This window comes from Tenrec ecaudatus, chromosome 10 (assembly GCF_050624435.1).
Source record: "Tenrec ecaudatus isolate mTenEca1 chromosome 10, mTenEca1.hap1, whole genome shotgun sequence".
NCBI lineage: Eukaryota > Metazoa > Chordata > Mammalia > Afrosoricida > Tenrecidae > Tenrec > Tenrec ecaudatus.
In genome coordinates, this window is record NC_134539.1 from 114,609,726 (window position 1) to 114,629,950 (window position 20,225).

A 20,225-nucleotide genomic window follows, 5' to 3' on the forward strand; every position below is an offset into this window, starting at 1 on the left:
CAGAGGCTTACTACAAGAGAGCCTGTGTAAGCCTTTCATGGTCTGACCCCTGATTATCTTTTTGACACTTGTACACATTCTGTGATGCACTTTGAACATGCCAAGGTCATTGCAATATTAGGCCATTACACTTGCCACTGCCACCCTTCATATCTTCTGATCTTTGGATGGGTCTCCTTCACTTTCTTCTTTTTAATTTATTGGGGGTTCTTACATTTCTTATCACAATCCATACATTCATCCAGTGTATCAAGCACATTTACACATCATTTACCCCCATCATCATTTTCAAAGCATTCTCTTCCTGCTTGAGCCCCTGATATCAGCTACCCATTTATTCCCCTCCCTCCCCTACTTGCCCTCCCTCACAAACCCTTGATAAGTTATGGATTATTATTTCCATCCTTCACATTCTTGTACTTCAGCGGTTCTCAGCCTGTGGGTCATGACCTCTTTGGGGGTCCAACGACCCTTTCACAGGGGTTGCCTGATTCATAACAGTTGCAAAAATACAGTTATAAAGTAGCAATGAAAATAAAGTTATGGCTGGGGGATCACCACAATATGAGGAACTGTACTAAAGGGTCTTGGCATTAGGAAGGTTGAGAACCACTGTTGTACGTCCTCTAGGTCTGTGCTGAGATGGTCACCTCTTTGATAAAGTCTTGATCGTCTCAGCCTTGAAACCAAACTGATTGTCCTCTAATTGATTCTGACTCATGATAATCCTATAGGAAAGAATAGAATTTACTGTTTCCAAGGCTGTAAATCTTTAAGAAGCAGACTGCTGCATCTTTTTCCTACAGCACTGCTGGGGAGTTAGAACTAGCAACCTTTCTATGGGATTCACTGTACCATAATTCTGTTGTTATTTATTCATTTTAATTTATTCTTTTTAAAATTCTACTTTTGTTAATCGAATCTTGGTGCTATTTACTGGAAGCTGTGGGGCTTGAATACCATTCTTACCTGACTGAGTACTGAACAAATGGGGAAGTAAAAGAATAAAGGTGGAGACCCAAATGCTGACTTCTCCCTCCTTTCTTTAATTGATCATTTTTACTTTGGAGACTCAGATGGGTTACCAAATAAATCCCAGAATTAGGCACACCCAGTCTCATGCAGTGTGGGAATAGGTGAGGCTGGTAGGTACTTAATCAGCTCTTGGCATGTTGAAGTAGAGGAAAATTTCTGCTCTCTGGGGTCAGGCTGTTTCCTAAGTGAAGAAGGGTAGAACATATATATACTTGAGTATTCTCATTTTTGTCAATCTGCATGAGGAGAGATGAGAGGAAGGATATAAAGGGAACTGTCAGAGATGACTCAGATTGTAGATAGCAGAAATGAGGTGGATAGTGGCACTATTCATTAAGGTAGGAAACATGTTAGGAAGATTATGAATTAAGTTAGGAAACACACTGAACTTGGTGTGTTTACGAAGTGCTTGTGTGGAGATACCAAATAATCTGTGGAAAACACATTGAAGTTCAGGTAAAGTTCATATTGATGCAGGTTTGATAATTATATTAGTTTCTTTGCTGTGTAACAAACCACCACAAACTTAGTGACCGAAAACAATACAAAATTATTATTTCATGTGTCAGAGTTTGTATGAGTGTTTGAGTGCTTGATAAGCGCTGTCTTTGACCATGTTCTCTAGAGCAAAACCAATAAAGCATATTGTGTGTGTGTGTGTGTGTGTGAGAGAGAGAGAGAGAGATCAGACAAGATGGAAGAACATTACATAATTGCTAAATTACATTATTTTTAAATTGTCAAACTATTGAGAGTCTTGGCCCAGCTAGAGTGGCACAGCCTTAACCACCACAGCTGTAGTCTCTGCTTATGTTTTAATTGATTGAAATCAAAGTGGTAGATGGGTCTGTGATCTCGTCTGAGACTCAAGGTCTTCTTTTAAGTTCACTGGTTGTTGATAGAATTTAGTGCTTTGCAATTGCAGGATATGAAACTCACTTTATAGAAGTTTGCTTCTTCAAGGCCAACAGACAGTGACTCTTAAAATAGCCCACCTGATTAGATCAGATGCACCAAGGACAGACACTCTTCCTTCTGATTTACTCTAAGGCAGCTGATGGGCATTGCCAAAACCTCTCTTATTATCTAAAGCATTGCAATCTTAAGGGTGATATCCTATTTGTAAATGCACTCAAGGCGAAGGGATTATTTTTGGAGTAGGCATCTGGAGGACCCTTGAGTCAGCATGGTAGTCATCAGCAGGATATATGTGATTGCCCCAGAAGAACCAAGATGTTGAAGGAGAAGAACCCACATGCTGCTCCGCAGGAGAGTGATGTGGCAGTCAGCCTGCTTCCGTAAAGATTTACAGCTTGGGAACTATGAGGCAGCTCTGTCCTAACGGGCTGCTATGAATCAGAATCAACTTGACAGTAGTGGATTTGTGTCTTTTTATTATCTTTGTGTTAATAGAACCTATAGTCCTACCTGGCAAATACTACGTATTCAGCTAGTCTTTGTTAAAATCCTTCCTTGATTGCAAATCTAAAAAAATTTATATGTAATTTACATATTATAGCATACTTTGAGCACGTAGTTTATGAATTTTGACACTTTTGTGCATTGTCATAGTATAATCATCCATCCCCATGATCAGGATTTGAAGGTGAGTCAGAAAATACTGCTACTGTGGCTCCCATTCACATATCTATTCCAAACAAAATGTGTGCAAGGACACGTGCCAGCGTGGACTAGGGAGCCAGTGGAGAGGTCTGAGGGCCGGCCCCAACCCCAACTATGTGGACACTTGCCTCTCCCCGCAGAAGAATTTATTTCAGAGGACGTCACTGAATCTGCAGCTCCCTGAGAGGAACATGTCTGATGGGAGTACACAGGAGCAGATGAAAGGGGAGGAGGAGAGAGTAGAACACATCCTGGCCCTCCAGGCCATGAGGACGATGTTCCTGCTCAGAGCAACCAGTCCACAGAGAGGGCCACATGGCTAGCCCCACCATGAGACACGACATCCCTCACTGACCCGTAGCCCTACACGGACAACACCGGAGACACAGTGTGGGAATTTCGCCCGATCTGATCTCGCCACACTGAGGCAAAACACTAAGGGGGTGCAACAGAACAGCAAGGAATGGAGCGGCGAGGTCCCCAGGGAATGCCAAAGGTGGATTTTGGGGCCAGGGCTTGGTGCACAAACAGACTGGATTGGAAAACACTCTTAAAGGCCAACAAACAGTCCTTTAACTAACTATAAGCTATTCTATCTTGTGGTTTTTTTTTTTTACATTGGTTTGTTCTTGTTATAGTTTTGTTGTATATTGTTGCTTGGTTTTGCTCTGTCTTGTTTCTGTGTATCTTATTATCTCTGCAGGTCTGTCTAAATAAGATAGACTGGATGAACAATCTGGAGGAGAAAACAATGGGACCAACAGTTCTGGGGGTGGTGCATGGGAAAGAGGGAAGTGGGGGGAAAAGGTAGTGGTGTTAACAAACCCAGGGACAAGGGAACAACAAGTGATCCAAATTGGTGGTGAGGAGTTAGGGTATGATCAAGGATAATGTAACCAAGAGGAATTACTGAAACCCAAATGAAGACGGAGCGTGATAGTGGGACAACAGGAAAATCAAATGAAATAGAGGAAAGAGCTAGGAGGCAAAGGGCATTTATAGAGGTTAAAATAAAGGCATGTACATATATAAATATACTTATAGATGAGGATGGGGAAATAGATCTATATGCATATACATATACATATACATATACACTTAGTATTAAGGTAGCAGACGGGCATTGGGCCTCCACTCAAGTACTCCCTCAATGCAAGAATACTTTGTTCTATTAAAGTGGCATTCTATGATGCTCACCTTCCTGACACAATCGCTGAAGCCAAATGGGTGCATAAGTAAATGTGTGAAGAAAGCTGGTGGTGCCCGGCTATCAAAAGATAACAGCATCTAGGGTCTTAAAGGCTTGAAGGTAAACAAGCGGCCATCTAGCTCAGAAGCAACAAAGCCCTCATGAAAGAAGCACACCAGCCAGTGCTATCACGAGGTGTCGAAGGGATCAGATACTAGGCATCATCAGAACAAAAAAATCATATCATTGTGAATGAGGGGGAGAGTGCGGAGTGGAGACCCAAAGCCCATTTGTAGGCCACTGGAAATCCCCTTAAAGAGGGAGGAGATAGCCAGTCAGGGTGCGATGTAGCAACGATGAAACATACAACTTTCTTCTAGTTCCTAATGGTTCCTCCCCTCCCACTGTCATGATCCCAATTCTACCTTATGGCCTTGATCTTGTCCCTTCAGGCTTCCTTAAAAGGAACATGATTTAAGTCTTTAAAGCTACCATGGGGAATGGTCCAGCCCCTAGGGCTGTAACAAGCCTGTGAAATCATCACTACCAGCTAACATCACACACTTCACCAAAGAGAAGCAGTTGCAGCCATCGCAGTTAAGGATGCGTTCATTAAATGTTTGACCAAAGACTGCAGGCCACTTTTTAAGTCGATGATTTTGTGTGGCCCACAGATGATGTTATAAATATCCAAGTGGCCCTGGGCAAAAAAAAAATCTTCTCCACTCCTGCCCTACAGGATGCCCAGATTGCCATTTTGTCATGTGATTTGAACCAGAGGGTGCAGATTTCCATGGAGAAGGGTTTAGAAAGGTGGAAACTGCCTACAGAAATGTATCGATCTGGATGGAGAATATACTGAGAAACTATAGCTTTACCTTTGGACAGGTTAGTTTATGAAAGGTTTCTGCTTTGAAGCAGTTCGTTTTCACTTCCCCTTCTATCAAGTTTCATTGCCTACAAATATCCCTCTTCCCGTGTAATAGTCTACAGAGCTATATATTAAGGTATGCTGTCCTGTTCAATAAGAAGTCCTTCCTGGTAGCAAAGTGGGTTACGAATTGGGCTGCTACACACAAGGTCATTCGTCCACACCAATAGCAGCACCCAGAAGCCTTGCTTATGGAGAAAGACGAGGCTGTATGCTCCTGTAAAGATTTGTGGTGGTTGCTAGGTGCTGTTGGGTTGATTACCACTCCTAGTGACCCTGTGTACAACAGAACGACACACTGCCTGGGCCTGGGCTATCTTCACAATTATTCTTATGTTTGAGTCCATTGTGGCAACCATTCTGTCAGTCCTTCTAGTTGAGGACCTTCCACTTTTTCACTGCCCTTCCACCTTACCAAGCATGATGTCTTTCTCCAGGGACTGGCCTCTCCTGATAACATGTCCAAAGTTTGTGCTCTTAAGGAGCATTCTGGCTGTACTTCATCGGAGACAATCTCTTCTTTTGGCAGTCCATGCTACTTTCGGTATTTGTTGCCAACACTAGTTCAGGCGCATCAATTTTTCTTAGGTCTCCCTTATCCAGTGTCCAACTTTCACATGTGTGAATCCATTGAAAATTCCCTAGGTTGGTTCGGGCACACTTAGTCCCCAAATAACAGTTTTGCTTTTCAACATTTTAAGGAGATCTTGTGCAGCAGGTTTACCCAATGCAATGCATCATTTGATCTCTTGACTGCTGCTTCTATGAGCATTGATTGTGGATCTGAGCAAGGTGAAATCCTTGACAACTTCAATCTTGTCTCTATTTAATCATGATGTTGCCTAGTGGTTCAGTTGTGAAGATTTTTGTTTGCTTTATGTTGTGTTGTCATTCTCCCTGAAGGCTGCAGTCCTTAATCTTCATCAGCAAGTGCTTAAAGTCCTCACTTTCAGCTAGCAAGATGGTGTCATCTGCATACTGAAAGTTGTTTAATAAGCCTTCCGCAGATTCTACTACAGCAATCGTCTTGGAAACCCACGGGGGCAAATCAAGTCTTCCCATAGGGTTACTGTGAGTCAGATTCAATTCCACAGCAGTGGGGTTTGGCTTTGAGTTTGACGAGGATATAGCCTTTTAGGACTTATAATTGAGAACTAGGATGTATCCACTAGGATCCTTCTGCTAAGCAGGTTCTGAATTCCATTTTCTCTCTCTTTTTTTTGTTCATCTTCCACAAGCTGCAAACTTCCTTTTCTTTCTTTTTTTTTGTTTTGAGGTAGGCAAGTGTGTATTTTATTTTTTTTCCATCTATATGTTTTCATTCTTTTAAAACATTTTTTATTGGGGACCTATACAACTCTTATTACAATCCATATATACATCAATTGTGTAAAACACATTTGCATATTTATTGCCCTCATCATTCTCAAAATTTTTGTTCTCCATTTAAGCCCTTGGCATCAGCTCCTCATTTTTCCCCTTCCTCCCTGAAGCTGCAAACTTTCAAACTGTGATGTTCAGAAGTTGTTGGCTCCTTTTTGTTTCCTTACCCATATACATAGGAGACACCCCTCATGCCTTCAGTCTTGTCACTACAGCTTCAGTGAGCACCACAATTTGCTGATTTCTCTTCTCTCAACTGGGAGAAGCCTTATTTCGCAGTCACCGCTTTCTCCCCGCAGCCTCTGCAATTGCCCCAGGGAAGAAGCAGCTATGGAAGGCCCATTTGCCTTCTTTTTTTCCTGTGGAATCTTTAGTTCTCATTTCTTCAGCACCTCTGTGAACTCTGTAAACAGATGATTTTTGTGTTTTCAACAACCCCCCCCCCCCCCCCATGTTGGTGGTGTGAGTTTTGGTTAGTGGCAAATTACTTTGCCCTCCATGGAAGCAGAAGTGTGGGTTTAAATGTGTTTGATGTTTCAGGCAGATACGCCTGCTGTCCCTAATGATGTTGAAATTCCTTCCTCTTTGGCCAGTAGGAGCCTATTCAAGAGTCACTCCTGGGTCTTCTTTGACTCGACCTTTATTAGTCTTTGACAGCTTTCCTTTATTTGAATGACGAAATGTTCCAGGCTCATCTGCACCTTTTTGTCCCAGTCTCTTTTGTCCCAGGTTTCCTTACTGGGAAGTTGTATTTCAAGATCATAAGTGGGTAGGGGAGTTCATTTCTACTCTGGTGGAAATTATATCTAGACCTTTCCCGTTGTATCTAGACCTAGCTAGGAAGTGGGCTTTCTTAATATAAAATAAATGAGTTCAAATAGAGGCTTCCAATTTAATTCTGAAACCACAGGGTTTTTGTTTTGCTAGTTCTCTTTGGTGGTATAGTGGTTGTGCCCTAGTAGTGTAGCGTTTACGAGTTGGGCTGCAAGTCGCATGGCTAGCAGTTCTGAGGGAGAGCGACTGGGCTTTCTGCTCCCAGAAATAATGAACAGTCTCATCGGAAGCCCGCAGGGCTTGACTCTGTGGCAATGGTTTTAGAGTTCTCTTTTCTAGCCTAATAGGAATTGTAGTTTTTAATGATACCAGGAATGACAGAACTAAACCACTTCATACTCATTTCTAGGTTACTATAATACAGGTAGTATGAAGATTTAGCTTTATTTTGGTTGTTGCTCTTCGAGTATATTCCACTAGGAGGGTATAGTCAGTTTACAGTTTATCATCACTCAGATTAGTTCTTCTCACTGTAATAATTATTGCCATTAATTGAATATACATTTCAGTTAATTTGCTTTATTATAATGATTTATATAAGTTATATGGTTCTAAATGGAATCTTTAAAAAACAAGTTATAATCCAAAAGGACAGTATATAACCTTGTCTCCTGTGCTTGATTTCTTTTCTTACCCTGAAGATAACTATTTAAAGTTTTTTTTGTCTTTTTCTACTTCTTCCTTCTCCTAGTTATCTTTTTCAATATAAAATTGATCAGGTCAGCTTTAGCTCAGCAGTTACTTCGCCACACTTGAACTAATCATTTCAATGTAAAATTGAGACACACACATGAGAGTTCATCAATAAGTGGAATAAAAAAGATAATGAAAGTTTTCCACATTTTTGGAAGCGTGTGTGTGTGTGTTATCTATTCACCGTACTTATTCAGTAAATATTCAGAGAAAAGAGAGAAGCTGGACTATATGAAGAAAAATGTGGCATCAGGATTCAAGGAAGGGTCTCTTGCTTGAGCACTGAGAGTGGCATTGCCCAGGCGCTCATCTGGGAGTGGAAAGCCACGGATTATTTTAAGAAAATGGCATACAAGCCAGAAATGGGAGAAATAGCCTGCTTTGATAGGGCAAAGCTGAAGAAAACAGATGTACGAGAAGAAAACTCCGCTGACCAAAGAGACCATTGAGCAGGAGAAGTGGAGTGCAATCTCCTAACCCTGGAAGATTCTCTACCATCATCATCTTCCAGACTGATGGGGAGGAAGAGTCATGCAGGATGAACACAAGTGACAAGCTGCACTGTGAACCCCGTGCACACCACGCTGATGCCACCCACTGGCCTCCAGGGTCTCCAAAGGGACTAACATTCTCCAGGCTGCCCTGGGATATTATACAAAGTTATTTGTATGATTAATGAAAATAAAACACACCTCATGGCAAAAAAAGAAAACAAACCCAAGGAAGGCTTATTCACAATGTGTGATCTGCTGATGACAAGTGAAGAGAACTTGAAACCGATCAAAGATCAAAAACTGCAACTTGCAGTAGGGACTGTTCCTTCATGCAAAGATAAAAATCCCCACAACCACACCAGTAGACAGTTTCATGATACACAGAGAAAAGGTAGAAGTGGACAAGGATTTCGTTTTACTTGAATCCACAATCGTCACTCATGGAATCAGCAATCAAGAAATCAAATGGGGTACTGCATTGGGTAAATTTGCTGCATTGGTCTTCTAAGGGTGGTGTTGATGAGCAAAGTCGTCACTTTGATGACTGTCTTAGGATGGGTTCTCTAGAGAGGGAAAACCACTGACACATATGTAGTATCTCAAGAAAACGGTCCACGCAGTTGTGGAAGCAAGCACGTCTATGCCCGTGGGGCAGATGTCAGATTGGAGGCTTTTCTCATTTGTCTAGCCTATTCCATTATGCAAATTACTACATCGTGTAAAGTCACAAATGGGGGTTACTGTGTCTTAGCTGCTAAACCACTGAGAATTCTGAGCCAGGCAAGTTGACACAAACCTAATTTATCACAAGGACTCAGGTGTGCTTGACTCAAACCATGGTATTTTCAATTGCCTCATATGCATATAAAAACAGGGCAATGTGTAAGGAAGACAGTAGAAGAATTGAATCCTTAAATTAGAGTTTGGTAAAGAATATTGAATTTATCATGGACTTTCAGAAGAACAAGCTAATCTGTCTCATAAGGAGTACTGTCTCTTAGAAGCCAAGATAGAGAAACTTCTTCTCACATACTTTGGATATATTATCAGAAGAGACCAGCCCCTCGATAAAGACATCATATTTAGTAGAGGACCATTAAAAAAGGGAAAATCCCTCATTGAGCCTCCACTCAAGTACTCCCAGTGCAAGAACACTTTGTTCTATTAAACTGGCATTCCATGATGCTCACCTCCCGACCCAATCGCTGAAGACAAATGAGTGCATAAGCGAATGTGGTGAAGAAAGCGGATGGTGCCCGACTATCAAAAGATATAGCATCTGGGGTCTTAAAGGCTTGAAGATAAATAAGCGGCCATGTAGCTGAGAAGCAACAAAACCCACATGGAAGAAGCCCACCAGAGTGTGTGATTATGAGGTGTTGAAGGGATGAGGTATCAGCCATCAAAGAACAAAAAATCATGTCATTGTGAATGAGGGGGAGTGCAGAATGAAGACCCAAAGCCCATCTGTAGACAACTGGACATCCCCTTACAGAAGGGTTGCGGGGAGGAGATGAGCCATTCAGGGTGCGGTGTAGCAACGATGAAACATATAACTTTCCTCTAGTTCCTAAATGCTTCCTCTCCCCCAACCCCCCTTCCCACTATCATGATTCCAATTCTACCTTACAAATATGGCTAGACCAGAGGATGTACGCTGGTACAGATCGGAACTGTAAACACAGGGAATCCAGGACAGATGATCCCTATAGGATCAGTGGTGATACTGGGAGGGTGTAGGGAAGGTGGGGGTATAGAGGGGAAACCAATTACAAGGATCTACATATAACCCCCTCACTGGGGAACGGTCAACAAAAATGGGGTGAGGAGAGACATTGGTCAGTGTAAGACTTGCAAAAATAATGATTTATAAATTATTGGGGAAGGGAAGGAAGGTGGGGGAGGGAGGTGAAAAAATGAGTTGATACCAGGGGCTCAAGTCGAAAACAAATATTTTGAGAAGGAGAGCAACAAATGTGCAAATGTGCTCGACACAATGGATGTATGTGTGGATTGTGATAAGAGCTGTACGAGCTCCAAAAATATGATAAAAGAATGGGAAAGCCCTCAATGAGATGGATTGACAACAATGACTGCAACAATTTTGAGTGTAACGGGATTTGGCAGTGTTTTGTGCTGTGGTACATAAGAAAGTTTGACTTTGGAACATGGGCTCTGGAGGTGGACTTTATGTCTGTTTTGGCTCTGGATGAAGGTACTTATTTCTTCTCCTTGAGTTTCCTGTTTCCTTGGAGATGTCCATGTGTCTTGTCATCCCGCCTTACAGAATCTACTCTCTGCTTGCTTGTTCAGTCTCTTATATCGCAAAAGAGATTGACTCATGATACCCCACACTAGCCCTATAACATTAACGTAACAAATACAGCCCTTTTCCAAATGAGATTAAAACCACAACCATATAAATTAGGATTTACAATATATTGGGGGGTGGAGGGGCATACACAATTCAGCCAGCAAAGACATCACTAATCAGATTCTATAATTCAGTGGCAATTGGATAGGCAGATTGAAACTTTGGGGAAATGCAGTGCAAAGTGTGCCCCTCCTGAGCTGGAACTCTGAACTGAGGAGGTCCTTAAAGAGAGGCCTGTGGGGAACTATCGCCTCTGTGTAGCTGCCCCTTTTATAAGTTTGCAGCCAAGCATCTGGCTGGGGACTTGGGCCACGTTTGCTCAAATAGACTGATACTAGTCAATAGAAAGAACTCCATTTAGATTGGAAGAGAGAGCATGTATAAACTGGAATTATTTTGGGTACCTCTGCATTTGTCTGTCACTGTAACTGCCCATTGAAACCTCCAAAGAATAATGTCTGCTGTTTTACTTCCTCATTTCAAACAAATCTTGTTTAAGTTCCCCTTTAGGGCAGCTCTAACCTGGAACCATACAATGAATGGGATTCTGGGAATTGTAGTTTGAAGCTTAATAAAAATGACACAGTACCACCAGGGTGAAACGCTAAGGGCATACAACAGAGCAGCAAGGAGAGCAAAGCAATGAAGTTCCTGGGGACTATTAAAAATAGACTTTGGGGCCAGGGCTGGCACCCCATCAGACTCCACTGGAAAACACTCCAAAAGGCCAACAAACAGACCTGGAACGACTTATAGGCTTTTCTGTTTTTGTCATTGTTGTTTTGTTTTTTCTTTTGTGTTGTTTTGTTCTGTCTTGAATTTGTGCTTATTATTGTCTCTGCATGTCTATCTAGATAAGATAGGTGGGACAAACAATCTGGAGGAGAAAGCAACAGGTCTGATGGTTCTGGGGGGAGATTGGAGGTAGGGAAAAGGGAAGGAGGGTGTCAACCAACCCAGGGAGAGGGGAAGAACAAGTGATCTAAAATTGATGGCTAGGAGGGTGTAGGATGCCTGGTGGGGCTTGATCAAGGGCAGTGTAGCCAAGACGAATTACTGGAACCCAAATAAAGGCCAAACAGCATATTGGGACAAGAGGAAAGTGAAAGGAAATAGAGCAAAGAACTAGGAGGCAAAGGACATTTATAGTGGTTTAAATACAGACATGTACATATGTTAATATATTTATATCTAACAGTAGGGAAATAGATCTCCGGACATTGGATCTCTACTCAAGTACTCCATCAATGCAAGAACCTTTGTTCTAACAACCTGGCATTCCGTGATGCTCAGCACCCTGACATGATCATTGAAAACATGTGGCATAAGTAAAGTGAAGAAAGCTAATGGTGCCTGGCTTTCAGAAGATAGAGCATCTGGGGTCTTAAAGGCTTGAAGATAAGCAAGCAGCCAACTAGCTGAGAAGCAACAAAGTTCACATGGAATAAGCACACCAGTCTGTGTGATCATGAGGTGTAGATGGGATCAGGGATCAGGCATCAAAGACTCAGAACAAAAAATCACATCGATGTGAATGAGGGGGAGTGAGGAGTGGAGACTCAAAACCTATCTGTAGACAATTGGACATCCCCTTAAAGAAGGGTCACAAGAAAGATACAAGCTGTATAGCCCTGATGAAAAAGAAAACTTTCCTCTGGTTCTTTAATGCTTCCTCCTCACCACTATCATGATCCTAATTCTACCTTAAAAATCCGGCTAGACCAGAGCATGTACACTGGTACAGATCAGAGTTGGAAACACAGGGAATCTAGGGCAGATAAACTCCTCAGGACCAATAATAAGGGTAGAGATCAGGAGGGTAAGGAGAAGGTGGCGGGGAGAAAGTGTGAACCAATCACAGTGATCTATATATAACCCCTCCCAGGAGGACAGACAACAGAAAAAGTGGGTGAAGGGAGACATCGGTCAGTATGAGACATGAAGAAATAATAATTTATAAATTATCAAGGGTTCATGGGGTGGGGGGTGGAGAAATGAGGTGATACCAAGGTCTGAGGTAGAAAATGTTTTGAAAATGAAGATGGCAACAAATGTACAGATGTGCTTGACACAGTGGATGCATGCATGGAATGTGATAAGAGCTGTGCCAGTCTGCAGTAAAAATTTAAAAAATGACACAGTACAAGCAAGCTGTTCTGGTGCATATGTTTTTAATGATACTTTTATGTAGTACTTTTCATTTCTTTTTTTTGGTGGGGCATGGAGGAAAATAGGTTTTTTGATATGAGCCACATTGAAAAGAGTAACCTCTCTTCATCTCCTTCCCCAGTGTTTGGTTTGAAATAATACCCCTTTAATCTCAGTTAATAAGCATAAGGAAATCAGGAAGCATTTTTTCCATTTTACATGCTCTTCTCCCACCCCCACTTTTTATCATTTCGTCGTGTTAACAGTATGTATAGCAATTATGTAGTATCATTTATTCTGAATTATTTAATAAATACTTACTAGTCTTGGTTAGTGTGGATACTTACCAATTTTTCAGATGTCTGAAGCACATGCTTTAGTACACCCCTCAGGAAAGGTTCAAAGGAAAAACATTTCTTGGATTCTTGCCATTAGATTGTCATCATTATACTTGGATGTCAGTTTGGCTGGATATAGTCATTGGTTTGCATTTTCTTTACTTGTAAACTCACTGCCATTGAGGCATTTTTTACCCAGAGTGACCCTGTAGAACAGAGTGGAACTGCCTCTGTGGGTTTCCCCGACTGTAACTCTTTAGGGAAGTAGACTGCCTCTTTCTCCAGCAGTGCAGCTGGTAGTTTCCTAGTACTGACCTTGTGGTTAGCAGCCCAGTGCGGAACCCTTATTACTTTATTGTCTTCTGGCATAAAGTTTTATTGGCAAAGCCTTAATAACCTTCTAATTTTTGTTACATAAGTAACTTCTATCTTCTGGATGTTTGAAAGATTGTTTCTCTTGTTCAAAAAAGTTCAGTAGTTTTACTAGAATATGTACTAGTGTTGGTCATTCTGAGTCGGAGTTGTTGATTTTTAGAATTTTAGTGAAGTTTTCTTGAACTCTGGTTTTCAGTATTTCCTGGATAAATCCGGCCTTGTGTGTCTTCATGTTCTACTTGTCCATCATCTCTGACAAGAGCTACCACTCATAGTATTTTCTCTCTGACCATAGCCACCCAGAAATAGGGAGTGCTTCACAAGGACACTGTGGAATTTTAAATTTCTCTCTTAAGGGTCCCAACTGCACACTGAGGGGCATCTCTGGTTTTCCTCACTTTGATTTGCTCTGGTTCCCTTACTCCTTTGTGGTAGATAATCTGTTGAAAGAGCTCACAGAACTCCCAAGTGCTGTACTTACAGGTTGACTGTAACAAAAGGAGGTCAGTCAGAATCATCCTAAGAAAGAGATGCGTGATGAACCCTAGAATTGGGGCTGATTCCAATTTTGAAATTTCCTTGTTCTCAAGACGGTGTATCAGGGAGCATCCGTCTTTAGAACTTTTAACAGCCTTTCATAATTGAGCCATCCTTTTATATTCATGAAAAGCTAAATCTTGCCTCTGGAGTTTGCCAACCAGATAACTGTTTTTTGGTCTGGCCAGTCCCCCACTCCTTGACACAAATCTTCAGGTGTGATCAGGAACCAGGGATATTACAAAAGAATGATTTTTTTCTGTTACTAAACAAGTATTTATTGTGTTCCATTGATTTGATTTCCTGTTTGGGAGACGCCTGTTAAACATGGGTTAGATCTTTTTTTCCCATCTCTTAACTCAAATTCCCAGTCTTATTTTCCAATGCTTTTTGATCTTGACATTTCTCTCCTTTCATTTTTCTTTGGTTTTCTCTTAGTAAAATATGGTGCTTCATTATTCAGTGTTAAAGCTCTTTTAAACAACATTTCTGAACTTAAGCCTTTTAAAAAATCATTTTATTGGGGGCTCATACAACTCTTTATCACAATCCGTACATACATCAATTGTATAAAGCACATTTGTATATTCATTACCCTCATCATTCTCAAAACATTTGCTTTCCACTTAAGCCCTTGGCATTAGCTCCTCATGTTTCCCCCTCCCTCCCCCACTTCACCTTCCCTCATGAACCCTTGATAATTTAGAAATTATTATTTTGTCATATCTTACACTGTTCGACGTCTCCCTTCACCCATTTTTTCTGTTGTCCATCCCCCAGGTAGGAGGTAATATGTAGATATTTATAATTGGTTCCCCTTCTCTACCCCACCCTCCTTCTACCTTCCCGGTATCACCACTCCCACCACTGGTCCTGAAGGGATCATCCGACCTGGATTCCCTGTGTTTCCAATTCCTATCTGTACCAGTGTACATCCTCTGGTCTAGCCAGATTTGTAAGGTAGAATTGGGATCATGATGGTGGGAGTGTGGGGAAGGAAGCATTTAGGATCTAGAGGAAAGGTGTATGTTTCATCATTGCTACACTGGACCCTTGCTTGCTCATCTACTCCCTGTGACCCTTCTGTAAGGGGATGTCCAGTTGCTTACAGACGGGCTTTGGATCCCATATGTAAATGTCTTTACTTAGACCCCTGTAAATGCCTTTGCCTCCTCGCTCGCTCTTCTATTTTCTTTGACGTTCCTCTTGTCCCACTCTCATGCTCAGTCTTCATTTGGGTTTCAGTAATTCCTCTTGGTTATTTTACCCTTGATCACGCCCTACCAGGCCTCCTACATCCTTCTCACCACTGATTTGGATCACTTGTTCTTCCCTTGTCCCTGGGTTTGTTAACTCCACTTCCTTTCCCCCAACCTACCACCTCCCATGTCCCCCTGGAACTGTTGGTTGTTTTCTCCTCCAGATTGTTCATCCAGCCTATCTTATTTAGACAGACCTGCAGAGATAATCACACGCACAAAAACAAGACAGCAAAACCAAGCAACAAAAGAAAACAACAAAAAGCCAATGACAAACCAAAACAAAACCACAACACAACAACAACAAAAAAGAAAAGCTTGTACTCAGTTCCAGGACTGTTTGTTGACCTTTACGAGTGTTTTCTGGTCAGGTCTGTAGGGTGCCATGCCATGCCATGCCATGGCCCCAAAGTCTATTTTTGGTATTCCCTAGGGACTTTGTTGCTCTGTTCCCCTTGCTGTTCTATTGCATCCCCTTAGTGTTTTGTCTTGCTGTGGTGGGATCAGGTCAGGCACAATTCCCACACTGTGTCTCCAGTATTGTCCCCTGTAGGGCTTTGGATCAGTGAGGGATATCCCGTCTCATAGGGAGGCCAGCCATATGGTCCTCTCTGTGGGTTGGCTGCTCTGAGGAGGAATATCGTTGTCAAGGGTTGGTGGGCCAGGATGTGCTCCACTCTCTCTTCCTCCCCCTTCATTTGCTCCAGTGTGTTCTGATCAGACATGCCCCTTTCTCTCCCTGAGCTGTAGCTTCAGTGCTGTCCTCTGAAGTGAATTCTTCTGGGGGGAGGGGCAGCTGTCCACCTAGTTGGGTTTGGGGCCAGCCTTTCAGACCTCTTCCTAAAGCTTATTTTTATTTCTTAATTATTTCCTAAATTCTACCCATAACATGAAAGAGTTAGACTCATTCTGTTATTAATTTTTATTTATTTATGTTTTGTATGATTTTAAGCATTTTGAAATAATAGTATACTGTTTCATGTATTTATGAGCATGTCTTTTGACATGCTTTCATTTTCTGTTGTAATGTTATTCTGCCTCTTTTTTTTCTGTTATATTTGTTCTTTTTAAACAGTTTTATTGGCATTTAATTCATATATCATACAATTCAATAGTTCAGTCACATTAAGAAGAGTTGTATGTTCATTACTATAATCCATTTTAGACTATTTTCTTTGTTTTTGTACTCATTTAAAAAATCATTTTACTGGGGCTTGTGCAACTCTTCACAATCCATACATCAATCTATTGTGTCAAGCACATTTGTACATTTGTTGCCATCATCATTCTCACAACATTTTCATTTTACTTGAGCCCTTGATATCAGCTCATTTCCTGCCCCCTTCCCCCTCCTCTTTCTTCTTACATAAGTTTATTTGTGATTTGAATGTAGGCCTTTTCTGTTGCACATTTGTACATGGAAACAATTTTCATGAACTAGTAGGAGAGAAATGGGGGCCAGAGTACATTTCTACACCATCGTTTTTGTGAGATTTTACAAAGTGTCATCCTTTTCTAACTCTTGACTTCCTTCCTTTCTACTACCTTTATCTGAACTTTCCCCTTTTGCTCCTCTTGTCACTGTCCAGTCAGTTTGTTGTGAAATTTCTTCAGTGTCTTCTCAGTATGAGGTTTATCCTGGAAAGGTGCAAAGTTTAGAACCTTGCCATCTAACAATTAAGCTCTTCAAAGTTAAACTTTTAAAATAAAAATAAAGAAATTTTGTTTCAGATCTACACTAACATTGTAAATGCTTACAGCCATCCCATCACTGTAGAAAGTTGTTTTTCACTGGTGATAGTTTAGAGGCTTCATTTATTTCCAGCTTTAATGTACACCTTTAAAAAAGACTCATCTGCAGTTGGAGTGAGAAACCGCCCCCCCCCCCCCGTTTGTTTTTGTTTTTCAGTGTGTTACTGAGTATTTAGTGCAGTGCTGAGCCCTCTCTTCCTTTTGGGTTCATCTTCTTTCGCTCTTTCTCTTCCCTAGATATTGATACCACGTCAGTGTTTTAGCTGGCGGTGGTTTGTTCCCGTTTGCTTGTATTGTAGGGTTTGTGGGGTGCTTTGTTCCCTAGTTTCAGTGCAGATACTGTCTGTGGGTTTGTGGTTTTCCTAGTCTAGTTTCTTTGGGTGGTTTCGAAAGATTTAAAACCTTTCTGCAGCCACTGCCATCTTCTAAAATCTCCCCACCCTTTTTTGTATTTTTAGTTACTTTTCTCCCATACTGTTTATGATTCACATCATGGAATTTTGCAGCTTCTCTTCTGCTTCCAAAAATCTGGAATATGCCCCTTTCCTCTAATTTTTACTTATTATCAAATTAGCTACATATTATTAACTGATTAAGCCAATTTGGATATACCATTAACCTCTTCGCACTGTTAGCCAATCCATTTTAAAAACGAGAAGGTTGAACTAGGGTCTGCTAGCTTGTTTCTGCAGAGGAACCTTACCAGGCTGTGTTAGCAGTCATGGAGTCTAAAATCCAAAGGCAAAAAACCCTGGATTAAAAAACAAAACAATGCTACTTTGAAAAGATTAGAGTTTAATTTCTCTACAGTGTGACTTACACTCAGACTCAGCTAAATGTAAAATTAGTCCTCTCCAAGGACGTTTTTTCTCCTGAGACGTATCTGTTTGTTGCTCTGTTACTCCCTCAGCTGTGTAAATGAGGATGGTTACCTTACCTGAGTCTGTCTTGCTAGGTTCGTTTCCGATTAGACCATTCGCATTTCTCATAATCTACAGTTGTGCCATTATTGGACAGAGATTGGAGGCATAGATTTTCTTTATTTCTTTCCTTTTATTGCTTTAGTTCAATGTACATGGACTGGATTGTATTCATTTACTTGCTGACATTCTCTGAAATAATTGTTAGATACTAGGAAATAGCTTACTCTGTGGCTCATCATTTTTTTCTTGTGGAGTACTAGCTAAAGGATTTAATTTGATACATAGAGATTTATGACCCCCAGAAAGTAAAGTGTCCAAAGAATCTTAGATTTGATAGAAATATGTTGAAAAAGGGATCCCTGGTGGCACAGCAGTTAAAGTACTCTGCTGTTAGCCAAAAGGCTGATAGTTTGAACTCAAAATTTTCTGTTCTCTCAGAGAAAGATGGTAGCAGTCAGCTTCCATGAAGATCTATTGTACAACCTTGCAACCTTAGGGGGCAATTCTTCTCTGTCTTGTAGAATTGCTGAGCCAGTCAACGTGAAAGAGTGGGTTTTTTGATGGGTTATGTGTTAAAAATTTAAGCAAATATAATAAAATGGTAACTGTAGTTGGTAAAATTTTCCTAAAAAGAGGTGTCACGATTTTCAGTGAGAAATAGCTGTTTTAGTCACTGTCAAGTACAAGTTCCTAATGTTTGTTGATTTGTTTGTTTTTTAGCTTCCAATAAAAACCGGACAGCAGAACACACACACCAAAGTCAGTACCGAACACAACAAGGAATGTCTTATCAATATTTCCAAATACAAGTTTTCTTTGGTTATAAGCGGCCTCACCACTATCCTAAAGAATGTTAACAATATGGTGAGTATTTGGGTTACTAATTTAGGGTGGTGATTACATTGTTGCTTTAAAATTTAATTCAAAAGTTTGCAACCACATATTTTGAAGGATGGGAAGTAGTTTTCTGTGGTCTCTTGGTGTAACCATTGATCTTTATGAACTAGCAGTTTGGAGTCAGGTAACTTTCTAACTTTCATTTTGTTTTTTGATTCTTTTTTTTTATTTATTTTTTTTTAATTTTTTTTTTTGTTTTTTGATTCTTTCCCTTAGAAATGTCCCTTACTTGTAACCTTATGGCCTTTCCTAGTACTTTTCAGAATTGGGAATTTAGAGCAGATTGTGTCATAAATGAATTGGCTGTAGTGTGATGTTTTCAACTATTTCCTTTAGGTTCTTATTTGAATATTAACATATCAGCGTTCCTGTTTCTAAATAGATGATAAAGAAAATGTGATCTGTGGCATTGATTTTTTTTTAATGAAGATAATATACTTTTCTTGTTTTTTTAAAATTTTGTATCCTGCTGATCCTGTAATTAAAAACAAATTATTGAAACTGTTCTCAAATAACTATTTCATCCAGTATTCTCACTGTTAAAAGCCCCTAAAACCAAACTCGCTACCATCAAGTCCATGCTAACTCATAGCGAAACCCCGTGGGTTTTTGAGACAGTAACTCTTGATGCGAGTAAAAGCCCAGTCTTGCTGCCGAGTAGCTGCTGGTTACTTCGAACTGCTGACCATGTGGATCACACCCTAACTACACCACCAGGGCTCTTCAGAGCCATTTATTTCCTCTTTCATAACATTGGTTTGCATTGCTTAGACTTCAGGGTTTTCCAACTTGAACATACCATTTCTTTTTTGGGGGTGTCTTTGAGGCAATTTCTCCTCTGTCAATTCCTATCTAAACTATATTTAGGCTATGCTAAGTTCATATAATGCTAAGTTTATCTAAGACATCTGATCTAGATGTTTTCCTGTCTTTGGCACTTAATAACCTCAATTTGTATTGCTTGTATTCACTTCTGAAACTGAACGCTGGTTGTGAAAGTCCAATTTTTATAGTCTTACCATCTTTGGTGTGTTTTATTTTAAGCAAGTTGATATAGAGTATATAGACAAGACCCAACATTTAGAAAACTCGTAAACTGGAGGTCCATTTAGTAGTATTGCAAAGAGATTTTCTTCTATAAGAATTTTTAAAGTTTCCTTAAATGTATCAAATGTGTAAAGTAACTTATGGAAATGCATATATCGTCGAACTCTTCTCTTGCACAGTATTTGGAGTACAAGGATAAGATTTTAAACATATAAATAAGCATTTAGTATTTTTCCAGGTACACTGACTTACTTAAAACACTGGGACCCCTTTTCAAAACAAAACAGTATTGTGTTGCTGGCAGTCATTCACTGCTTATTGAATGAACTGTAGAAAGCGTAGTCTCTTGTTAGTAGGCGGAGTTGAGTATTCAATTTAAGGATAGTAAATACT

The 20,225-nt window shown here is 40.5% G+C and overlaps 1 protein-coding gene across 4 annotated transcripts in view; it reads left to right on the forward strand.

Annotated features, from left to right (window-relative positions):
- The window catches only part of NF1 (neurofibromin 1), a 268,504-nt gene that overhangs the window by 38,568 nt on the left and 209,711 nt on the right, over positions 1 to 20,225 (forward strand). For all 4 annotated transcript variants that reach the window (XM_075561360.1, XM_075561359.1, XM_075561358.1 and 1 more), the window contains exon 2: positions 18,609 to 18,752. In XM_075561360.1, coding sequence (XP_075417475.1) covers positions 18,609 to 18,752 — 144 coding nt within the window. The remainder of the gene's footprint in view (positions 1 to 18,608; positions 18,753 to 20,225) is intronic.